This window comes from Perca flavescens, chromosome 16 (assembly GCF_004354835.1).
Source record: "Perca flavescens isolate YP-PL-M2 chromosome 16, PFLA_1.0, whole genome shotgun sequence".
NCBI lineage: Eukaryota > Metazoa > Chordata > Actinopteri > Perciformes > Percidae > Perca > Perca flavescens.
The window spans coordinates 15,775,786-15,800,350 of NC_041346.1; the positions used below are offsets into that span (position 1 = coordinate 15,775,786).

At 40.8% G+C, this 24,565-nt stretch overlaps 1 protein-coding gene and 1 long non-coding RNA gene across 5 annotated transcripts in view; one reads left to right on the forward strand and one right to left on the reverse strand.

Moving 5' to 3' along the window:
- Nucleotides 1-5,528: 5,528 nt before the first annotated feature.
- Nucleotides 5,529-24,565, reverse strand: part of sh2d3ca (SH2 domain containing 3Ca) — a 49,674-nt gene continuing 30,637 nt past the window's right edge. For 3 of the 4 annotated variants that reach the window (XM_028602153.1, XM_028602156.1, XM_028602155.1), the window contains 12 exons: nt 17,009-17,137; nt 14,434-14,583; nt 13,113-13,390; nt 12,894-12,971; nt 11,864-11,991; nt 11,398-11,770; nt 10,132-10,261; nt 9,832-9,947; nt 9,420-9,591; nt 9,193-9,304; nt 8,895-9,101; nt 5,529-6,138 (listed from right to left, as the gene is read on the reverse strand). In XM_028602153.1, coding sequence (XP_028457954.1) covers nt 5,963-6,138; nt 8,895-9,101; nt 9,193-9,304; nt 9,420-9,591; nt 9,832-9,947; nt 10,132-10,261; nt 11,398-11,770; nt 11,864-11,991; nt 12,894-12,971; nt 13,113-13,390; nt 14,434-14,583; nt 17,009-17,137 — 2,049 coding nt within the window. In that variant the 3' untranslated portion in view covers nt 5,529-5,962. The remainder of the gene's footprint in view (nt 6,139-8,894; nt 9,102-9,192; nt 9,305-9,419; nt 9,592-9,831; nt 9,948-10,131; nt 10,262-11,397; nt 11,771-11,863; nt 11,992-12,893; nt 12,972-13,112; nt 13,391-14,433; nt 14,584-17,008; nt 17,138-24,565) is intronic. The other variant, XM_028602154.1, reaches the window with a different exon arrangement.
- On the forward strand, nt 14,296-19,932 carry LOC114571276 (uncharacterized). The gene is made up of 3 exons (XR_003694629.1): nt 14,296-14,503; nt 16,975-17,119; nt 19,795-19,932. It is a non-coding gene; the product is annotated as an uncharacterized LOC114571276 (long non-coding RNA).

The window sequence follows — 24,565 nt, forward strand, 5'->3', positions numbered from 1 at the left end:
TATGCTACATCAAAGCCGGTCTACATACAAGAGTTTCTTTTACTGTCTATATCAAGAGTAGACTTGATTGTTAAAATAAAAAAGAGGAAACTTGATAATCACAGTTTTATATTATTGAAGTTTATGTATCCTAATATTATTTATTTATTGATGCATTACAATTCATATTCTTGTTTCTCTGTACCACTGTGTTGAGTACATGGCTACAGTGTTTGTATATTTAAATTTTTTGTAATAAAGATTTAAACAAAGGAGACTTGTTATAATCAGCAAAATTAAAGAAAACTCATAACAATTTTTAGAATGTAAGAAAGAAAGTATTTTGTTATTTAATCGACAATTTTCACCTCTCTCTTTCTTTTTTTAGTCAAATTAAAATGTCCTTTATTGGCGAAACATAATCAAGTAGCCTACAGTATTGCTAAAACATATTGTACAAGGTTTATAATGTATGTATAATAATTCAGAATGAAATCTTTATTCACTTTAGAGTCCAAAACATTGCATGTACTACAGTGTCAGTGTGTATTGAATAGTGAATGAGTGAATGATTATATATATATATATATATATATATATATATATATATATATATATATATATATATATACAGAGAGAAAGAGATAGTGTTGCATAAATATTGAATATTGTGTTTATGTAATTGTGACTCTGCCCTCAATATGAGGAGATAAGGAGCTTTTGAGCAAATTCTTCAGATATTTAGATTTTACTTTTTATTTACAATGTTTCAATTTTTACACCTACACTTAGAGTTCTGTTCTGCACACAATTTAGGTTGTGCTTCTGTGAACCCCAGAATCAATATTGTAAATACAAACTCAAAAGAGTTTATTTGTATTTGTGTGATGGTGTCCCCATTTATGAATTGGTATTCCCTTGGACTTTATTTAAAAAAATCATTATATTGGAAAGTCATAAGTAGCTATATACACCACTCTCTCTCACATGCCCTGTGAATGTTCCTCTCTGCATGTATTTGCATTGTGTATGCCAATATGAAAGTGTGCATGACATTAGTGTGTGAATGCACAGCTCTCTCTCTCTCTCTCTCTCTCTCTCTCTCTCTCTCTCTCTCTCTCTCGTCTTACATCCTCAATCATACTGGTGACAGTTCCAGTCCCAGTGTACAGGGCCGGGATGATGGGGTGGGGATGGGATTGAGTCGGTCAGAGGTTTGAATTGCAAATCCGATGCCTTCTGTTGGCGTCCAAGCCTTAGCAGGCCCTTCCCTGTCCTCATTCATGTGTTAATGAGGAGTCAGTGCAGGGGCAGATAGACAGATCGACCAGGGGCCTGGCGGGGGTGAGGGGAGAGCAAGGCGTGGGTTTGGGAGGCAGGCGGGAAAACGAGGGGGTCCTCTGCGGTGAAGGCCGCAGTGGAAGTTTTGAAAGATAATGAAGACATGATGAGTGCCATTAGTGGCTGCAGCCTTTCGCTGTAGCTGGAATGAAGAGTATACACGCATGTGCTCAGAGGGGTGCAAAGAGGCAGAAGATGGGGTGTGGGTGGGATTGTTATGGCTGTAAGTTTCATGAGTGATCTATAACGATCACACCATCACCGGTTGTCACGTTAAGCTGCCTCGAGGTGCACGTACAGCTGCGGACGGTACGCCGTGCTTCTGTTGTACTCTAATAACGCCTTCTTGAGCTTTCTTAGTGCCAGTATGAGTGAAACAAAAATGAGCCTTTACATGTATTTGATACGTGTACACAAATAGTTACTTATATTTAATGCGATTTGTTTTACAGGTGTAAATATCGAAATTAGACTTTTAAAATATTTTAAACGTATGTATTCAGTAAAAGATGATATGTGTATGCCTGTTAACATTAACCTCCACAGACATGCTCAATCTAATGTCCTTAATGCTGTGTTTGTAAAATACACAATGCCCTGTTAAAAGGATCTGCTCTCATCATCTATTGATTCATATGCTATAAATTACAATCACAGGTTATTGTTTTATTATTTCATTTTTTTAAATTAGATTACTTTTTAATTTTGTGAATGAGCAGTGGTAACCTCTGACATGACAAATACTATATTTATTTCCTATTATTTTGTTGGCTGTGTCCAACATCCGACCCAAACTTCAGTCATCTTCATCTCAGCATCTCATACTCAAAGTTGAATGTGATTTTCGATGTTTCTTGAAACCTAGGAAAAGTTTGAACTCCCCCCACATATCTGCCTGTAGATGGACGTAAAAAGTCAACGCTAAGCTGCCAGGCACCAGCTATAGAGCAGCCAGGGTCACACATGATCAGATGACAATGACCCACACAATGGATTAGCTATAAAGGGACTGGGGGGAGAGATTAGGGGTGAATTGATGTTGATTGGCTGGTTGGCTGGCTGGCTGGCTGGCAGGCCTGGGAGATCTTGGGTCTGTTTCAATAAGGAACATAAAGAACTGAAATTAACATGTACCATGATACCAAGCAGAGAGAATCCTCTTAGAGATTACATCCATAACATGTTACGCCTATGGAACTGTATGGAGAGGGGGGACAAAGAGCAGAGCGAATGATCATTTTCTATTATAGCAGATTATGGGGCATCCTATTCTGTTTGAGTCTATTGTATTGTATATTTCTGCTACATTATGGCATTTTTTTTACTGTCACACATGCAGTAATTCTTCTGCTTTCTGTTTTCCCAGCAATATTTTCACCTGTTATAAACTGGACCCCCCACCTCAGTCTAACAGCTGCTGGGCCGCACTACTGCCTCCTTCATGAAGGGGGTAAGCAGCAAAAGCAAAAGCAGTATTCCAGCAACATCTGTGTTGTTGCACACATACACACAAATGTTGAGAAAAGCGCACGTTTATACAAAAACGCACACATGCACACATATGGACAGACACACGCTCACACACGCACACAGTTCATCTGTCTTTGTCTCCCTCCCACTGCCATCACCATGGGTCTGTCTGCAAAACAATGTGTGAGGCTCTCTCAACACGCATGCTCACTTCATATGGTGCATTTTCAGTTAAACACAAGATACATTGCAGATTTCTACGCATAATGAACATTAATAGAGTAGTTAAAGTGCCCAGGAGGGTGCATTATCCAAGAAACTAGAAGACTAACAAGGATGTTCTGGTCTACCTGTGGAGGAGCCACCTAAACTGGACCAGGAACCAGGATGCTCCTGGCTTCAGCTGGCTAGAGGAGGGATAACTGTAAACAGTACTGTATAAGAGAATGGTCAGCTTTGGTTTGACAGTGAAATGCTGCCCCCTATTGGCTACTAATGTGCATTGCAAGAGAATGGTTCCTTCAGAACAAGCCTTTTACACTAATCAATTTGAAACTAGTTGTTACTAAGTGTCTTAATTAGAACTCAGTGGTGGTGTCTTTTTCTACTATAAACAGAAATGTATAGAGATAAGTCTGCTGGTTATGGGTTTCTTATTTCTTCTTTATAATTTTTCTAATAATAATTGTCAACAAATCTCATGAAAAGACCAAAACAGCAATGTGTTTACAGTCTCCCAATCCTCTCCAACTTCCCCGGGCTTTGTCAGTAAATATGTTGCAGTGTATATAGGATGACTTAAACTAAACTACACTGCCCATTTTCATAAAGGATCATGTCGCCCGGTGCAACAGTGTTTTAAAAGGCATTTAGATAATAATTGAGATCTAAGTTTAACTACCAAGGCAACACTTAATTGTTTGTTTGAGTTTGGGATTTGATGACTATGAGAAATACATGTGTATGCTTTTTTCTTAACAAAACCACACCCTTTGACACAAGCAATCATTTTATTTGAAAAAAAGTGAATTGCTATGTACAGTACGTAAAAAAAAACCATGAGATCATACCTGAAACAATTCTTGTCTTTTTGCTTTTAACGTTCATCTCACACAGTCCTGTTATGAAAAAACAGGAGAATCCACACAATGTCAGAGCATTCCTGTACAGCATTCATCAGAAGACAAATCATATTATATCAACATCATCACATTCATGTCATCAGTGCTATCAGATATCAAACATAAACCAGTAGGTATGATATCTGTTAACATTGATATCAAACACTGGTCTCAGAACACACACAATAAATGTGTTATTTTGCGTATATGTCGTCCTTTTATATTGTATTACAATTAATGATTCAATGTTTTTTTCTGACTAAAGATCGCCCCCCTGTTGGACCACAGTGGGAGCTGGCACATGGCACCTCACCTCATGAACTGATCTATACAGGTCCAGATAATCAAACATCCTCCATTTAAGAATCTCTGATATGCAAGTCTTGGGCAGAAGGATTTTTTTGTTGTTGAATTATTTCAGTTTGATTGATATCTGATATGACTTTAGTTCATATATCAATTATCAATTTGGATAGGGTTTGAGAGAACAAAGAATATACATCTGAAAAGAAGGTGATGTCGGGGGCAAAAAGTGAATATTGTGATTGGGTGTCTGTTCCTCAGGGGCCTCAGCCCTTGGTTGAAATGATTGCATAGCTCTGAGAGTCAGCTCCAGCCCTCTCAAGCCCACATGCTGTAAATACAGCAAAGATTTAACACCAAACCGTCAACCAAAATGTAAACCCATAGCAATAAAATGATTAGCTCTATTGCTGAAACACAAACTCAAAACATACAACCAAATGACATTCTCTGTAGCAGGGCTGCTGTCAACATGTTATTATTGGACTTAGTTTGGGAACTTCCTTTATAATTCATTGGTTTTAAAACTGGAAAAAGATGAAAGATAACAGATTTCTCTGTCTGTTTGGTATCATTCGAGATTATCCACAGACCTGAAAGATGTTCACTGTATCATCTGTATATTGTCAAGTTTGACACGTTGTATTTTAATTGGCAGTTAAAAGCAAGATTTTACTTGGTATAACATTTATAGCTGCATGCATCAATCATTGTAATTATTTCTGCAACTTTTTAAACTAAAGCTTCAGTCATACCAACGTATGCTCATAAATGTTTATATACTAAGTGAACATTGCTTGAACTAAATTTAAAGATCCCATTTGTCCTCTGTCTGTTAGTGCCATTTTAAACTAAATTATGTGTACAAGACACGCAATATCAAATGTATTAGTCAAACAGCTACAACAGAGGGACGTTGACTTGTCCTCTTAACATTTTTAACAATTCGCAAAACTCTCACATTGAAGTTGATGCATGATGTCTGCAAATGTATTATTTCGGATACGTTTATTAATGCATGCCTGATAAATTTTTTTAAGGGAGTCAATGCTGCTTTATACATATTTAATGAGGTTTTATGAACATGGTTCCCTCAGAACGTTCTCATGAGTTTGGTGAAGCAATGTCCATGATGTTTAGATATCCGTTGATCATAGCAAAATAAATAAGCAAAAAAAAGGACTCAAGGAATGTAAACATACATACATACGCACGCGTACAGACCCACACTCATACACACAGACAAAACATCTATTATGAGCTATGCAAGTTATTGTTAGCATTTCTGCTACATTGTGTGACAGCAGTTTGAAATAAGAGAGAGTCTGTGTTTTATTGGAGCAAAGCAAAACTCTGCAGCTCTGTTTGGCCCTCAGGACACACCGTACACATTACGGTTTGTACCAGGCAGAGGAGCTGGTCACCCATCTCCCCCATCTTCTTTTCCACTTAGCTTGTCTCCTCTCAGACGCCATTTAAATATTTTACGATAAGTGAGGAAGTCCACAGGGAGGACCAGAAGGAGAAGTCCACAGTGAGTGCAACACACGTTATAAGTGAGACCCTCTTTTCAATATTGCTCACTGCACATGCTCTGTTAGCTGCCTCTTCATTCACTCTCCCCCCTCCCAGTGTTTGCGCTGGACTCTTCCACGTCATCCTTTGCGATGCAAAACAAGACCATACCACAATGAGTGGTGAGTACAGATGGGGGGGGGGTTTGGCGATGTTGGGTGTTAGGGCAGGTGCTATAGCTCGCTATGGCGCACAGGAGGCTCAAGCTTGTGTGACAGAGCGGTGAGGACCTTGTCGAACTTCTCGTAACGCTCTGATTGGCTGCCCTCAGAGCCGCGGCTGCCCCACAGGAGACGCATCTGAAACTCTGTCTGGAAGATCTCGTGTATTTCTGCTCGCTCCTGGAATCCTGCAGAGGAGAGGCGTAGGGGTTACTCTTGGTAGACAACATTGTATTCATGATAACCATGGAAAACAAAAACAAAAAAGTTTATATAAATCCCATAATTGCATGATAAAATAAAAAACAAGGCTGTGGAAAAAACTAAAACTGAACTGATTTTGTCAACTAATAAAATGAACGTTACTAACTTAAAGTCTCTGTTCTATTTAGAATTAAAAACATGTTTTAATTGAAAGCACTTGCAATATTACAATATAAATAATACTGTAACAAATAAGGAACTAAATAATTAAAAGAAAACTACTGCTGAAAGAAAAAAAGGAGGAAACTAAGTCACAATTGAAAGAAAATTATATTAAAAAGTAAATTTGAATAATTAACAAAAGTACTGAAAACCCAAATCTATCATCATTTTGTCTAGCAAAATGATTTTAACTCAAAAGGTCCACTTACTATCCCTTCAACCATATCTCATGACCTTCATCAGCACTCTTCTCCCTTATGTATGACCACTTATTATCATGTGAACGACTTTTGGACCTCACATACTGCTACCAAGGTAAAGAATGAACTTTCATGATTGAATGCTCAATTAAATAATTCAAACTCCCTAACCTTACCCTTAAGATGAACTAAAGATAGCAAACATCTTGAGCTGAAGAACCAATTTCTACAACTGTATGAAGTAAGCATCTCAACTTTGGCTCATAGAAATGTTGATGAGGGGAGCAGACTGAGGCTGATAGATGGCAAGATATAACAGGAAACAGAGATGTGAGTAATAAAGCAGTAATGGCCTCAAACTGAAACCCATTGGGGATGCATTAGGGATCAATACAGTTAACACAGTAACCACACACACACTTGCATTATTAACAGCATGAGATGTAACACAATACTAGCTGTCCCACAAGAACACAAGACGCTGTGCTGAGAACATCTGTTCATAATATCTTTGGTGTAGATGAAATAATTAACACTGTTGATTGTATTATTGAACTTAAAGCAAACAGTATTAGGGGAAAAGGGGTGGTGAGACAATTTACTTTTTTTGTCCAGCCGGTGAGCGGTTCTTAGTTTTGGCTCGACTTGGTAAATGGACTGCATTTATATAGCGCCTTTCTACCTTACTCATTCACCTATTCACACACACACACACATACACACATATTCATACACAGAACGTGGTGGAGCTGGCCTGCCCATCAGGAGCAATCTGGGGTTCAGTGCTCAAGGACACTTTTTACATGCAAACAGGACCATCAACCTTGACGCTCTACCGCTTCAGCCATTGCTGGCCAAAAGTGGTCATACAGCTTGATTTTTTTCATTTTAAAATTTTTACAGCTAAACAGTGAAATAAATTTCTGAAAACATTTGAGGTAAGAAATAGGCAATGCAGTAACAGAATCGTGATTCATTTTGATCAGTGCAGCCTAGTTTTACAGTTGTGTCTGGAGTTCATGAGCAGTCATTAACACGAGTAAGCCCTGACTGCAGTACGCAGATCGAGGAGTGGCTCAATGTGGGTGGAGCTAAACATTTGACTCTGCCCACTTGCCAAATAGCAATTGGCAGAGCCATTTCTCTATCACTCTGGCAATTGGTCTGAGGGGAAAACACAGGACTTTGGCGTCCCCCAGAGACATGGGCTCGTTTCCCGCGAATTACGTTTGCTTTCCCAGTTATCCTTTTCCTTAACCCAGCGGCGGAGTGGAACCAAAACATCTACCGGGAAATTTTGTAGACCACCGGCCGGCAGGCAGTGTCCGTCCGCGGGCAGCCAGCGTCCGTTTGCGGGCAGCCAGCCGGCAGGTTAGTTCGTCCAGACTTTCCCGATTGCCACTCCGCCTCTGCCTTAACAACCGTCAGTTGTTGTCTGGCGTTCCCCAGAGACCAGGGCTCATTTCCCGGGAGTCATGTTTGCTTTCCCCGTTCTTCTTTTCCTAAACCCAACCCCATTCTTTTTTCCTTTTTACAATTCAAATATCATTATTTATTATAATCTATATATAATATATATTATATTATAAAGGTGTTGCATTGACGTTTGACGTTTGACAATGTGCTGCCTGATGTCCGCCACCAGATGGAGCACCCACAGAGTCAAACGTTTAGCTCCGCCCACATTTGGCCCAACCCCGATCTGCGTACTGCAGTCAGGTGCAATTGATTGACACTGTTAGAGACTCCTTGGCTCTGATTGTTGTCGGTGGAAACTTGCAAATGCCATTAGGAGCATTGGGGGAGGCAGAGGAACATGATTTGCTAACCATGTCCTACTGTCAGGATTTAGTGACAGTTTCAGCAAATATGACAAAACATTGTTTTTTTTTAAGTTACCCACTGAACCTTTAAACCCAAAGTACAGCTGAGGCTGATGGGAATGTCATTAGTTTTGGATGTATTTGGTCATAAACTCAATTATTGGGCATATAACATTTTAATTACCAAAGTTATTACAATTCATCCTGAGGGGAACATGAATGTGTGTACCAAATATCAAGGCAATCCATCCAATAGTTGTTGAGAAATCTTACTGTAGAGGAAAAGTCAGGGGATCACTAAAATCATTAGGATTCATCATCTGGGAACCATGAATGTCTGTACAAAATGGCAATCCATCCAATAGTTGTTGACATTTTTCAGTCTGTACAAAAGTGGTGGATGGCCCAAATGCACGGCTGACCAACAGACAAACCATTGCCGTACATAGAGACTAAAAACAAACACATGCTGTCTCAGGTCACGCTGTGCCTTACCCTGCAGTTTGGTCTCAGTGTTGGTTCTATAGATCCCCCCGTGATGTGCAATGGTACGAGCTGCCTCTAGGTGGTACATGACCACGTCTACGCCAACCTCTGCACTCTCCCAGGGCTCCAGCGCCTCCCCTACAGCCATACCCCGCTCCAATAAGGAGAGGACGGGAATGATGTGGGGGAGGGAGGTGTTGGACAGGGCATTCAACTCTGTACGCAGGAGGAGAGTTTTCAGTTCAGAGTTGTAAATAAATACGTGCATGTATGAAACACATAGCAACTATGTAATCTATGATCTCACCTTTGCCATCGTTCATATTCTTCATGAAAGGTTTGAGCTTCTTCTCATAAAGAATAGCGCCCTCTGTGTGTCTCTGGCGTAACGTTATCCACGTCTGCTCCAGGCGCGAAATCTGTAACAATGAGTGACGTAACAACATTTTTAAGAATGCATTATTTTTTCGGAAACCCTTGGAGTTTTTGTGCTTATGATGGGGACTTTTTTCTCTTTCTATATATATCTCTTACTTGTGGCAGCTCCAGCGCTCTCATCACAGCAGCAAAGCCAAACATGTTGCCCAGGTTGCTTTTCAACTCTGCTGCCAATTGGATGGTCTTGTGGAGCAGGGCCGCCCTCTCCTCTGTGCTTCCTGTACAACCCAGCAGGTCCACCGCCATCATGATAGACATGGTATAAAACCTGAGAAAAGAAGGCGCTATTCAATAAGATGCATCAATAAAAGTTAATTACCGCTGCTGATAGGGAAACAGAGGTTGTTGAGTCAACGCCTTTTAAAAGCAACTCCGGAATTTAACATTGTGGCAGGCTGTAGTGTGTTACAAGATAAGAACACAGGGAAAAGAAGAGAAGAGATGGAGGAGAAGAACAGAAGTGTCCAGATAATCAATAGCTGAATTAATGTAGGAGTTGCGGTTGTACCTCTCCAGTAGGTCAAGTCGTAGCTGGTGTCCATGTGGTAGTGTCAGTAACTCCAACCCTGAGGACACTCCCATCATCCTTTGCATGTCTGACGTTACACCTAATATTCTAGCCACCTGTACAAGAGTTAAAAAATAGATCAGTTGTATGTGTGGTGTGATGTTTGTGTGCATACATGCATACATATTGGTGTTCACATTGGGTGTCTTTATGCATTTACTGTATGTGAATATGCAAGTCAGCATGTGTGCTTTTGTATGCATCTGTGCTTGCATGTCACCTGCATGCATTTGTGCATACCGTGCAGTCCACCATGGTGATGTGTTTAGCTGCAGTCCTTGCATCCACCTCAGCCAGCAGCTCTTTGACTCTCTTCAGCACAGACATCTCTAGAGGCTTATTCTCAGCTGGCATAAGGCAAGACTCGTACCTGCACAGGAGCGATTACACCATATTAGAAAATACTGAACAAGGACAGAGACATGAGCAATGGCGAGGAGCGCAGGAGAAGAGGCCTCTGGACATAAACTGACATATGCAAACCAAACCAAATACACAGTATACAGTATTTTCTACACTATGTGTCACTCAACAATAGCTAACATTAGTGACATTGTGTCTTAGTCATGCCAGCAAGTCAGTCACTTGCTCACACTGGTGCCCTTTAACATAAATTGTATTGCCTTAACTTCCAATTTCCCCAGTACTGTTAACACCAACAATAATCCCCCGGCACCAAAATTTCACACAGGACGCTTCAGATGTCCAAAGCTGCTGCCGAGTCAGTGTACCTGACCATTTTCTTGTGACAAGCCTCATCTGCTGTGTCTCTGACCACAGCACATGTCTGCCCTCAGGCTATTTCCCACAGAATTATCAGCTGTTTACTCAAGTCTATTTTCCATTCTCTGCTCACTCACAGCTGTACTGCAGTGCCTGGTCGAAAATGCCTCACTCCCATATTTTTGCCCTTTATGGCAAAATGTCAGCAGGTGTATTGACCTTTGAACAAACCAACTTAAATTAATCCTGCTGCAGTGATGAGCTCTAACTGTGTCTGTTTCTTTTTAGCTCCCTTCAGCAGTCTTGATCATCAGTTCAGTGGAATTTTCTCTTTTTACTGAGCCCGCCAAACTGACTCAGCCAAAAGGCCAGCCATAAAGTAACTTGACATAATACAGTAACTTAACATAAAGGAAGGCCAAATGTTTGGACATATTTCTGTAGCTACTCTTCTTCCCATGGGCATGACAACTATTTATTAAATGCACATTAAGTCTTAGCAAATTTAATTCACTGTTATCCAGATTTTCTCCATGTAATGTCATTTTTAACTCAAAGAGATTCACGCAGAAGTGACTTCCACAGTTGATGGAAATAGCAAGCTGTTGTGTACTGTTTTTAGCAACTTTCTAACAGCATGGTTTTGCATAATAAGTCTTTGCTGCGCTTCCTAACTTCAAGTTTAAAGAGAGGTTAGGTATCTTTTGGAAACACCATGAAGTGCAAGTTTGGAAGCATAATCCTGCGTGTGTGTGTGTGTGTGTGTGCGCGCGCATCTCATACCTGGATGGCCTAAACGAGGACGCAGTCTCCACTTGTGGGGCGCTGAACATCCCCTCTCCTTCCTCCCTTGCTACGTCCTCCCTCCCTTCTTCCACTCGCAATCGCTCCACGTAGCTCTTAGTTGGAGGTTTAGGGGGCCCAGCAGGGCAAGGTCTGAGGTCACAGTAGCTCCCTGCTGTATCTGAGCAATGTGATTGGTAGCTGGGATGATGGGCGGGTGTGGAGTGTGCCGAGTGAGAGGTATGCGCGGGATGCTCTGGCGGGTTGTTACTGGCTGAGGGGCTGACCTGAGGGTCGCTGGAACGACGCATCACAGGGGAGGGTGGGACGACAGCCAGGACCCGCCCGCCTGAGTGGGCTCTCTGCCTGGTGACTGTAGAAAGAGTGAAGATTGTCATTGTAAATGTGAGGGGCTGAGCTTTTACTTTTTATTTATGTGTCTGAGGTCTGTGTCTCTGGCTCTTACTAGCACTATATGCAGGACTCAGTGGGGTTTCCTCAACAGGTGACAAGGGGCAGCGAAACTCCTGAATCTGGTCCATGCTCATCGCACAGTTCCGCATCGCGTCCTTATGGTGGTGGATTGTCGACGGGCTGCAAACACAGGATTTTTACGATATTAACAATCTTGGGTATGGATTTAAAAGCCGTCAAGAAACTGAAGGGAACCTCACAAAGCAGTGCAGTTCAGGGTGTCACATTTATCAGTTTTAGATGACAGGAATGGTGTCCTTACAGAAGCAAATGCTAATTATTTTAAGATGAGAAAAGAGGGAAATATTTTAGTTGGTGCAACCTTGAAGACAATTATTCTACTTCATGACACACTCATGTGTTATTTAGGCAATAAAACCATGTTTAGGACTTTAAAGCAGGAGCAGAGAAAGTAGCAGTGTGGCTTCTTTGGAAAATATTAACTGCACTTTAAAACTAATGTTTAAAAGGTGCATAATCACTTTGTTTATCAATGTGTATCATCTTTGCCTTCTAAAGCCCAGTGTGTAATTGGCATTGGCCCCATTCTTTAAAGGCTTTCTCAACTCCCTTCCATAGGCTAAAATGTATTTCCACTGTACACAACATATTTGTCTGCTCCTTCTTTGTAGGTTCAAGTTTTAAACAGTCTAGGTCTGTTTGAAACTTGAGAGATCCAGTGCAGAAGTGGCCAAGTGAACAATTCATTCTGCAACTTCACTCTGAGGAAACTAACAGGACTTGATGCTCATTACTAGAGGAGGTGCTAATGGTGTTTGTGAAGTGAGGGAATTGCAGGACTGTGGGAGGAAAGGTGCTCTAATTTAGTGCTCAAACACAACACTAGTTACTTACACACACACACACACACACACACACACACACACACACACACACACACACACACACACACACACACACACACACACACACACACACACACACACACACACACACACACACACACACACACACACACACACACACACACACACACACACACACACACACACACACACAACCTGCAGTTGGGCCCAAGTTCCGGCTCTGGTTCTGGTGGTGCCACTGGTGTCTTAACTGGACTGGGACTGTCTGAGTCACTGATCACATATATAACATAAAGCAAGAATGAAAGAATGAAATAGGAAGAAAAAAAACTTTCAGGGTTTTATTATTGGCTGCTCAGCTGTTGCATCTCTGCCACTTAAAAAACACAAACACTCCTCGTTCTCCCGGCTCACCTGTGAGGTATCATCTTCTCAGTCGTCAGCCCATCGGTCATGGTGACGCTCCGTCTCTTGATGTACGCTCCCCTCTGACTGGACGGTGAGTAGGCGGAGCCTTGCTTGCTGCAGGCCAGAGCAAAGGTGGCCTCCAGGTAGCGCAGGGGGAGCGTCCTGCTGACTGGACAGTAGATGTGGACTCCGCTGGACTGGGAGACCAGTTTGCGCTGGCCCACGTAAAACCTCACAAGCTCCTGGACCGAGTCGAAGCTGTCGGACTCCAACATATACTGCACCTGAGGATAATTTCATATAACAGCTTTGTGTTTTTTGGTATACCTGCTGTAATTAGTTGCACCATGGACATGTTGAAGGGAAGAAAACCGGAGTATCTGTGTTCTCTCTTCACTCAAATATCACTCAGAAAAGGAAGCCCAGCCTCTATGTTTTGTAATTCTTTTAGTGGGGAGCACAAAATGCTGCTGTTCCTTTTGAATTGTATTATTTCTACAGTGCTTAAAACCCATTTACTCAGTGCGGAATCATTTAATAACTGCTTTGTGCATTATAAATTGAAAACAGAAATCAGCAAGCAGGGTGGGATTTGAAATTTGGAGCAGGCACAGCTGGTCAACGAGGCACACCTGCGCCAAAATAGTCTGCCCAATGTAACTATTTCCATCATTAGGAGCAACAAGAGAAAATAGGCCTCTTCAAATGGAGGATGGATCTTGACTTGCCAAACCCAGGAATAAATAATAACGCTAAAAATGCACTCTACTCGTGGCCGGGTTGGCTCAGTTGGTGGAACAGGCGCACATGTGCTGAGGGGTTTGTGCCTCGATGCAGAGGTCTGGGGTTCGGGTCCAACCTGTGACGGTTTCCTGCATGTCTTCCCCCTCTCTCTCCCCTTTCTCACATAGCTGTCATATCAAGTAGAGGCGGAAAAGCCCAAAAAGTGGTCTTTGAAAAAAAAAGAAAAAACAAGCACTCTACTCAAGTATGATGGAAGGGAGGCGAGAGGAGGAGGCTATGGGCAACACTGCCATGTCTATAAAGGCCAGTAAAGACTGTAGTTAAGACTCAATACACATTTCACACAGTCAATATTACAGGTCAAACACAGGTGTGACTAATAACATTATCAATTGGCTTTTCTAATGCCTGGACTCTGGTGTTATGCATGCTGACTCACCAACAAAGCACTGGCTGAGACACCTAAATGGAACAGAGCCGCCGCTAATGTTATTAGTTACACCTGTGCTCTCCCTGCTCCCACCCAGACGAGGAGTAACTTTCTGAGTGATTTGAGCCAACCAGTAAGAGATTTAATACGTACCTTGGTCTCATTGGATTTGACCAGGACTTTGCTGATTTTGAAGTGCAGCACCTCATTATCCCATCGACAGGTCAGTACATAGTCACCCACACTGGTCAGAGAGTCACGCACGAGGAAATCCCCATTACGTACAACCAGAGTCTCTGACACCTAGACAGAAAATATGTATATGGGTTTTTTTTGTTTGTAAAAACCAGACAAAAGGCTCTAATCTTAAAGAGCTGGAAGCAAACTTGGCTTACCAAGCTACAGTATGTGTGTGAATATTTTGTGTCTGACAAGTTGACTGTTGAATAATTTAATAATTGAATTTAGAGAATCATGATTATTTATAACAATGCCTTAGGACAGTGTGTTTCTCTAAACAAACACAACTATCTCTCTCCCTGCTACTACGCACAGTTTGAATTGGCAATGATGGATAAAATGCCAGCGACAGTGGTCGGAATGAATTTTATCGAGTTCAGCTCTATTGTAAAAATTTGTTATTTTGAACTTATTAACAAAACAAACAACCCAGAAAAAAGCATTTTCCCATTCTCCCATTTATGGTCAATGGAGCAGCCTCAGGCTGTACATATTGCTGATACCAAACACTACAGAAGTATCTCTGGTGTCTATGAGAAGAGATCGCAAATATTGATATAGTAGTCATGTAGGGAAAGAGAAACATATTTCAAACTGAGCCGTAATTCCCTTCAAAAGTACCTGCAAAGAGACTGCTGATGAAGGCTGAAGGAGTGATGCTTCAAATTCACTCAACACAGGAAACAATGCATGAAATATGCAATGCAGCACAGCACAGCACAGGGTAAACAGTGCTTCAGAGACCAGCAGGAGGCAGTATATACACATATCAAAAGCTTAAACCAAGTGCACATTCCTCTTATCTCTCCAATTACTAAAAATACATCTGTTGTCTTTTATTTAGCTTTTTTTAAACTGACATCTCACCGCATTTAAGAATATATCATTTTTTACACCAACACTTTGGAATAAAACATATAAAATAATATGACTAAAAAGGAAAGCCACATTGGTCCATACACTCATGACGTGTGCACATACTGGAAGTCTTCACTTTAAAGGGAAGAACGGAAGGAAAAAATGAGCATGAAGAAAGGATAGTATGTACAGTGTGTGAAGTGTAGTCACTAAGTATTGTGAAGGTAACCAGGGGGCTCAGGGTTTCCCCAAGTTTCCACTGGGACAAACCATGAATACATGAATATTTTATGTAAATTTAAAGAGGAAAGACTCACAGATGGCTGATTTGAATGTGTGTGTGTGTGTGTGTGTGTGTGTGTGTGTGTGTGTGTGTGTGTGTGTGTGTGTGTGTGTGTGTGTGTGTGTGTGTGTGTGAGAGACACAGAGACCAGAGGTTGCTCGAGAGGCTGCGTCTTTGAACGAGTACCTTCCACATGTGCATTCAGTGTGTGGGTGGGTGCAGGTCCGGTGTGTGTCTCTGTGTATGTGTGTCTCAGTCACCAGCTGGGAAACTCAATTGCGTACATAAGCAACACACACAGCTGTCTGTTTGGCAGAGTTTCTCCTCCTTCTGAACGCTAAAGCAATTTCTACTGAGCTGTGACAGATGATGGGATTCAGAAACCAGTGTCATTCTGTGTGTAAAGCATTTAAACTGTGCTTTCAAAGCCAGAGAATTTGGCCAAGTAATCGCTCAACTAATACTATTGGTTGACAACCACATCAACCCACACAAAAAATACTATTGTTAGTACTTTTATCTAATTTTATTGTGGCTTTTTGAAAGAAATAATTAAATGTGGGGAAATAACCACAGCAGCAAAACCTCTTTTTCAGAGTTTACTTATTTAATCATAATTGATGAACTGGCGCTGGGACTTAGAGACTGTGACATGAAGTCAAGACTAGTAATAAATTAAGTTTTGGTTATTTTTAAGTATGAAAATTTTGTGTGTTCTGGAAACATTACACCACACATTTGATTTAATCAAAACACATTTTAAAACTAGGGCTGCAATGCTGAAACTAATGATTATTTAAATGGGTTACTGATCTGTTCATCCTTTTTTTCAATTAATCAATAAATAATTTGTCTTAAACATTTCAGAAAATTGTGAAAAATGCCTATGAGACTGCCCAGAGCGACAAATTGAAATAGCTTGTTCTGTCTATACCCCCAATGATATTCAATTTACAATGACATTAAACAGAGGACAGTGCAGTTTTTTTTAGTGCATCATTATCAATGTATCAAACAATCTGCCAATTATTTTCTCTATTAATTGATTGTAAAGTCTATAAAATGTCAGAAAAAGAGAGAAAAATGCCCAATATTATTTCTCAATCTATGGTGAAGTCTTCAAATGTCTTGTTTTGTCTGACCAAAACCCAAAGAGATCAGTTTACAATGATACGAAACAAAGAAAAACAGCAAATCCTCACATACACACAGGGTTTATTACCATGGATTTAGTATCTGTGTACCTATCTGTCCTCAAACATCAATTCAGGACTCCCAGTGTCATGACTAACTCAATGTTCTCTGTTGTACAGATTCCACAGTGTACTTCATAATGTGTGTGTTTACCTCTCTGGGTATGTGTCCATGGTACCAGCCATGGCTCCTGATGTCAGCAGCGCTCAGTTTCAGCTCCTCCTCCAGCTCCTTCCGAAGTTTCTCAGGAGGAGACTCCAGCAGGTACTTCTCCTTGGAGAACTGCGTGGAACAAACACAAGAACACAACAAGACATGAGTGGGAGTGAGTTTACACAAGGGACTGCTCACAGTGTATTCACATGTAAATAAACCATAGATCAGTCTATATATAACTTTTATTTATTTAGGTACATTCTTGTCTTCTGATTTGGATCTAATTTTCAATAGGGACTTGAGTGCATACATCTATTTATATAGACCTACATAATTTAGAATTTACAATACAAAAAGATGCTGAATTAATACTTCAGTTTAGAGCATGAAAACAATGTAATAGTATAATACTGTAGCAAATGTGTATGGTTTCTAGCTACAGCAGAGCGTCATTTAGACTAACACACACACCTGTGTTACAGAAGGCAACACTGCAGGGAAGCAACACTGTGTGCTGCCTTCCACACAAGCATGCACACACTGATACAGGCGTATGCACACACACAAACACACACACACACACACACACACACACACACACACACACACAAGAAACAATCCAATCGACCTTGACCTGATTACAAAGAGGCAGAAATCATCAAGAGCACCCTCTTATTGTTCTCATGCACAGAGGAGACCTAGCTTCAGCTGTTGAGTGTGGTCACTCAGGATAGCTTATAATAATGCCAAATACACACTCGCACAGACACACATGCATACGCACAACAAACGAGATCAGATTTCAGATTTCAAAGCTTCATATTTCTGTTTGTACAAAGAACGGCACTTCTGGGTTGTAAAACATGGAAATAAATTCCACTGAATATTTTCATGGTTATTTAAATACAAATAATCTTCAAGCTGCGTGCGTCTGAGATCATGATAACGAGCATACAAGCTTCTTAGTTGATATGGTGATTGGTTGAATCCACAATCAAAACTCTGAGAAGAAACTCGGCACAATAATTCAAAATGTTTGAAGAAAGTATGTGCTCAGATATCTGATCAACTCAGGAACTATTTGAGTAGGAAAGAAAAGGAAATCCCACACTGGGACCTTGATGTTACGTGACGGCACCATAACAACCGATGATTGTGGAAAGATTGAGTTCAGATAGATGATCTTAGACGAGGCAAACAGGGGACACAAACACAAACACAAACTCTTACACAAATAACCTCAAAACACAAGAAATCCACACAGGAATAAACAGCGAAAGGAAATTATCTAGACTCTGCCAATATGAGGAGAAATGAGACCGGAGACCAAAATAAACAGTAAACAGCCTGGTCGCTAAGGCTGGCCTGTCGTTCCTCCTAATATCTTCCTTCAATCTCTCTCTCCCTTCCTTTCAGGCTCAATATTTTTCTCCTACTTTCTCTCAGTCACACTCTTTTCCCTCTTGCCCACCGTTGATCTTCCTCTCTCTGTTCACCATCCCTCACAATAAAAGTTTGTCAGTTGTTAGACTTTTGCTGAATCTGTGAGACACAGACAGACAGACAGACAGACAGAGAGGCAAAGACATTGTGAGAGACAGTGGGAGCGAGGATGGGAAACTGAGATGATCTGTGTGTGTGTACAGTGTGTTTCCGCCTTCCTGCATTAGTGTGTGTGATGTGGGGAGACTACAAGGGCCAAACAATCGATCGTATCGTCTCCAGGTCACTGCAAGATGAAATTATTAACTTCCTCCTCTCCAGCTCCTCTCTTCTCCCTTTTCTCCAATCCTCAGGGGAACATGAAGGCATATCGCCATGGAGGCTTACTCTCCCAGATTAGATTTGAGGTGTGTGCGTCTGTGTGTGTGTATGTGTGAAGAGGCCAATAATAGAGCAGAGGGGTCAAGTGTGCAGTTATTGCTTTTCCTTGTCTCCCTGGAAACCCAGAAGAGGCCTGCCACTGAACTGATGCTCAACAATGAACTTGGTGTGTGTATATGTGTGTGTGTGTGTGTGTGTGTGTGTGTGTGTGTGTGTATATATATATGAAGGGTTATGGGGCAAATTGAAATGTCAGTGGGGCTCTATTTATGATTCGGTTTACGGAATAGGCTGACATCAGGGGGGACACATTGAAAGAGGGAGGAAAAATGGATTGACAATAAAGGAGCAGGAAAGAAAAAGTGATTTGACAAGGACACAGAAAGAAACAACTTTATTGTGCACACACACACACACACACACACACACACACACACACACACACACACACACACACACACGTCACAGTATTCAGTTACTGTAACATATAGCATAACATTTGGAGCACGGCACTTATGGATTCACTTGGATTGGTTTTTAGGCCCCTTAGGTCTTACAGTACACTGTAAACTACTAAAATATTTTTTAATTTGTTTGACAGAAATTGAGACAATGTTTGATGTTACATTAAAGTGAAATAAGGATTATACAGATTGTCACATATGAAAGTTTATGAATGAAACCCCTTTGTTCGGTTTCCATTTGTCAATTTTTCAACACATCAATCTAAATCTGTCCCATGTTAATAATTCAGAGAAATTCCTGCTTTCCTTGTATGCCTTCCCCTCTAATGGAGCTCAGCGTAAATTCTTTCAGGAAGACTTCAATAACGTTTTCACATCATACTTAGTTGTCAGCTGTTTCTAGGCATTCACTTTCAGTAACCAATCAGATTCAGCTAGGCATTCACTTTTCAGTTAAACCAATCAGATTCTGCCAGTTGTCAGTTGTCATTTCAGGACTAGAGTGCGACCTGCCTCCTCCCCATTGTACCCTGGGTCTTCATCAGCTGACCGCCCCCTTGGCCCCCTTTGGTCTCCTGTGCTCCTTCATCACCACCACCAGTGTCTAGACTCCATCGGGGGATATGTCTGGGTTTCGCTACCCCTTTAAAACATATTGTTACAATGGAGTCTAATCTCCAAAGACTTTGTACATGTCATATTTGGGTTATGTAATTTACAATAAATCTTTTCATATTTGCAAGGAAGTCTCTCCTGATTGAAATAGCAGACACACTCCCCTTTTAAATAAAGAGAGGGGGAACATCAGAGATGAAGTTGAGATGTGAAGCACAGGAAAGGTGAGAATATAAAGAATAAAGAATAAAGTTCTATTCGCGAGAAATGTGTTGACTGGTCGGGGAAGACACAAAGGAAATACACACATACAAGAGGAGACAACTACAAAGACCAGTATGACATTACTATTATAATTACAATGAGTAGGTGTATGCAACTCTTATATCACCACTACGCTTCGTCCTTGGTTGACATAGCGATATATCATTGTGTTTGTTTGCCTGTCGGCGTGCAAAGAAGAGTCTTCCATCTTTCATCATACAGTAGCAGTAACTACTTACGGTGTACTACAGTACTACTACTGCTACTAATATTAATGGTTATTCTGATACAATAGACTGATTTCTACCAATACTTATTATTCATTATTCATTTTCCATACATCAGATACAAATATACATAATACAAAGCAGGCACACTTATTTACTGTGTTGAGTATTTTATGTGGGTTTAGTAGCAGCAGCACACAAGCACATGCTTATATTTCATCTTAAAGGTGTGCATATCGAGAGTATAAGAGAGTGGAGAACATCAGATCAAAACGGAGACACATTTATGAACCAAGAGGCGGACAGACAGAGAGGCACAAAGGCAGACAGAGTAAACAAGCAGCATACATAAAAGACAAGACATCAGACATTCAGGAAGGCGCAGAGGAAGACAGACAGACAGACAGACAGACAGACAGACAGACAGACAAGAGAAACTCACTAATGTAGACAGAGAGGCAGATACACAGGTAGCCCATTAGCAGATGAGAGAGTTTAGGCAATTTAGTAGCTGATGCAGGACTTTGTTTCCCCGGGGGGGTTAGGGTGTGTGCGTGTGCGTGTGTGTGTGTGTGTGTGTGTGTGTGTCCTACATGGGTGGCACTATTAATGGATGGGGCTCTATTTTTGGTCTGAGCTGGCTGGAGAGAAAGTAACACCAGTAACACCAGGTTACCAGAGATAGGAGTGCTGCTAATATAAAGACAGAGATACATGTATTAGAGTGGTGTGTGTGTGTGTGTGTGTGATCCATCACCTAATTTACACCCACATGCACTTGAGAGCCTCTTTTCCTCACTCGCTCAAAATCAGTAAGAGAAAAAAATGGACAACCTAAAAGGAAAATAAATGAAAGGAATGATAATGGGGAGAAATTCTAAATTTATGCACACACCCACATATGGTGTGAAAAAGTGTCCTTCCTCCCCTTTTCCTACAGCGTTTAGACGTTCGTCTGATGACATCACCACACCCTCCCCGAGTGAAAATTGGGTGGCACATATTTAATGGATAAACACTCTATTTTTTGGTCTGAGCTGGCTGGAGCCCCTAAAAATAAACACCAGTAACACCAGGTTACCAGAGATGGAGGAATTTTGGCCCACTCATCTTTGCTGCTAATAGTTAAAGACAGCAGATACATGTATTAGGAGTGGTCCAAAGTCTTCATTTTGTTTTTCTTATATAGATGCTGGGGTTTGAGACAGGGATTAGGAACAGATAGGGGTTAGAATTCGTTCCTTTTGTGCATGTGTGACCATATGACACAGTATGATCCATCACCTATATTTGGACACACCCACATGCACAGAATGTTGTCCCAAGAGCCTCAAGATGTGTTTTTCCTGATGTTCTTTTTGCTCAGCAGTGGTTTTCTCCTTGGAACTCTGCCATGCAGGCCATTTTTGCCCAGTCTTTTCCTGATGACATCACCACACCCTGCCCGTTGTTGTGGGGTCTTTTGTGACCTCTTGGAAATTGACACTTGGGCTATTTCGCTCCAAAATCAGTAGCCATTTGTGGATAAGAAAAAAATGGACAACCTAAAAGGAAAATAAATGAAAAGGAATGATAATGGGGACCTTACTGTGAAATTTTAAATTTATGAACACATATTTATGAACTCAGGTGTACAGTTATTATGTTTTGCAATCACTTTTTCACACACACCTTCATTTACAAATTGCATTTTGGTTTTTTTTTTGACTTTTTTAATTTTTATAGCATGTGTTTGTGTGAGGAAGGGGCAAACACTTTTTCACACCACTGTATATTATGCACTTTGCGCTTTTTATAGCATGTGTGTGTGTGTGTGTGTGTGTGTGTGTGTGTGTGTTACTGCGGTTTTTGATTTTGTTATGTTGTCTGTTCCACGATGAATTGCTTATTTTATGTTTATTACACTGTTGAGTTTGCATGCTTGCTGTATTCTTTCTTTTCTGTGCAAGTTTGCAGTTCTAAATGCAGTTAATTAACAATATTTGATTCAACAAACAATCTGACTAGTCATTACTGCAAGATTCAAATAACACCACTGATGTTCGATGCTAAGTCAAACATATACAGTCACAGGTATTTACAAATGCACCATGCAGTGGGGTAGAGTGTTAACTTTGGCACAAATCAGCATTTTGTTGTTTGTGGTTGAACTAGTTTGTTTGCTAATTCTTGCTATAGGAGCACAAAGCCAAGTAGCTTGAGCAATTTAAAAGGGATTTGACTAAAAACAAACAACTCCTAGAGCGAAGGCATGAATGAGAAATGAAATGCAAGATAATTGCTTACAAGTATAAAAACCTGCAGGGGGAAAAATAGTCTGTCTCTGGCATCTACCAGCATGGATGCAAAGTGAAGAAAGATAGGAACACATTCCAACCAAAAAAAAAAGCACCAACAAAAGAGAGGAATGCATTCTAACCAGACTGCAGTACTTAGATCTCAGCTCATGTCAGAATGCATCTTCTTTCTTTTTCAGCTCATGGGCTAGCCTCTAACCCCGTTGTCATGGTAACGCCCCAAGTGGTGGTGGTGACAGTGGGGGAAGGAAGGGGGCTGGGTTTGGGCGGACACACACACACGCACACACAAAACACACATATACACACAGGTGTGTGGCACTATCTTTGTGGGGACCCGTCATTGACATAATGCATTCCCTTGCTCCTTACCCTAACCTTAACCATCACAACTAAATGCCTAACCTTAACCCTTACCCTCACCCTAACCATAACCTAATTCTATCTCTAATCCTAAAACCAAGTCTTAACCCTCAAACAGCCCTTTAAAGTTGTGGGGTCCAGCATTTTAGCCCCACAAAGCTGTCAGGATATATATATATATATTTCTAAATAAAACCAAAGCCATGCTTTTATTTGTGCACTTCTTGAGCTGCACCTGATATTCTTATTGCAGCATTTGAGTTATTTTATAGTATAACTGGACTCCTGGATTTTGGACCCCATGAATACAGTTAAACAAGAAACACACACACACACACACACACACACACACACACACACACACACACACACACACACATACATACACACACACACAAGGTTCAGGGGTCCAATTCTTAAAAGGACCTTTCTATCCCTTGATCTGCTTTCTCTTTCTCCTCCACTCACCCCCTTCAACTCTATGTATCCCCTCTTTTGGGGCGATAGAGACCAGGATTATTGCATAAATACCATTGAATCCTCCTATCTCCTATTACTAACTAATAATGTCTGTATTAAAGTTCCACATTTCACAGAATTGTCCCTCAGATTCTTCAATGTGCGAGATGCCCTGAATAAGACTTGCACCAACTCTGTTCAGTCTAGCTGGACAAATATTAAATGAGAGAAGAGGATACAGCTCTGTGTAATAAAAGACAAAAATCAACCTTTTCAATAATAATTCCTATTAAAATGTGTCCATTGCAGCATTTAAAAAAATAAATAACAACACATAAAACAAAAACATCAAACGCTCAGCCAGTAAGGTATATGAGATAACAGGTGTAATAACAGCTCGTCCACAGAGATACTCCCTCATATCAGCCTAATTGCTCCAGCAGAGTAATCAGCTGACACACATGGGGCGACGCCTGCAGGTGAAGCACAATGTTCTGCTGTTATAATAAACATTTCAAACGTGAGTTGTCTGACTGAAATGGTATTTATCGGATGTTGTTTCCTGAAACCTGTACAGTACTCCGGATGATGGTTTAAAGTAAAACTGAAAGCTTTAAACACTTTCTGGAATAACCCTTCTCTTATAAAAGGTGAAAAATGTTGCTAGTAATTAGGCTTCTTTCATTGATTAGGACTGTCTGCACAACACAATGTTTCACATTATGTCATATGAAAGAAACTCATAAACCAGTAAGGTTTCATTTCATTAATGTTGTTCTTATGTAAGGAAATAGAGAAATGAGATCCAGTTTTCACTCTGTATTATGTGGCGCTATGCACAGACACTTCACAATACTATAGCAGGCATTCTAAAACAGAGAGAAAAAACAGATCAAACTGAACAGTGCTGATGTCTCACATGATCAGACAGTATCAGAGAACCAGCTTCAGACAGAGAGAAAGTGACGACTGGTGGAGAGAGAGAGAGAGAGAGAGAGAGAGAGAGAAAGAATATGAGACTGATAACAGTGACCTTCTACT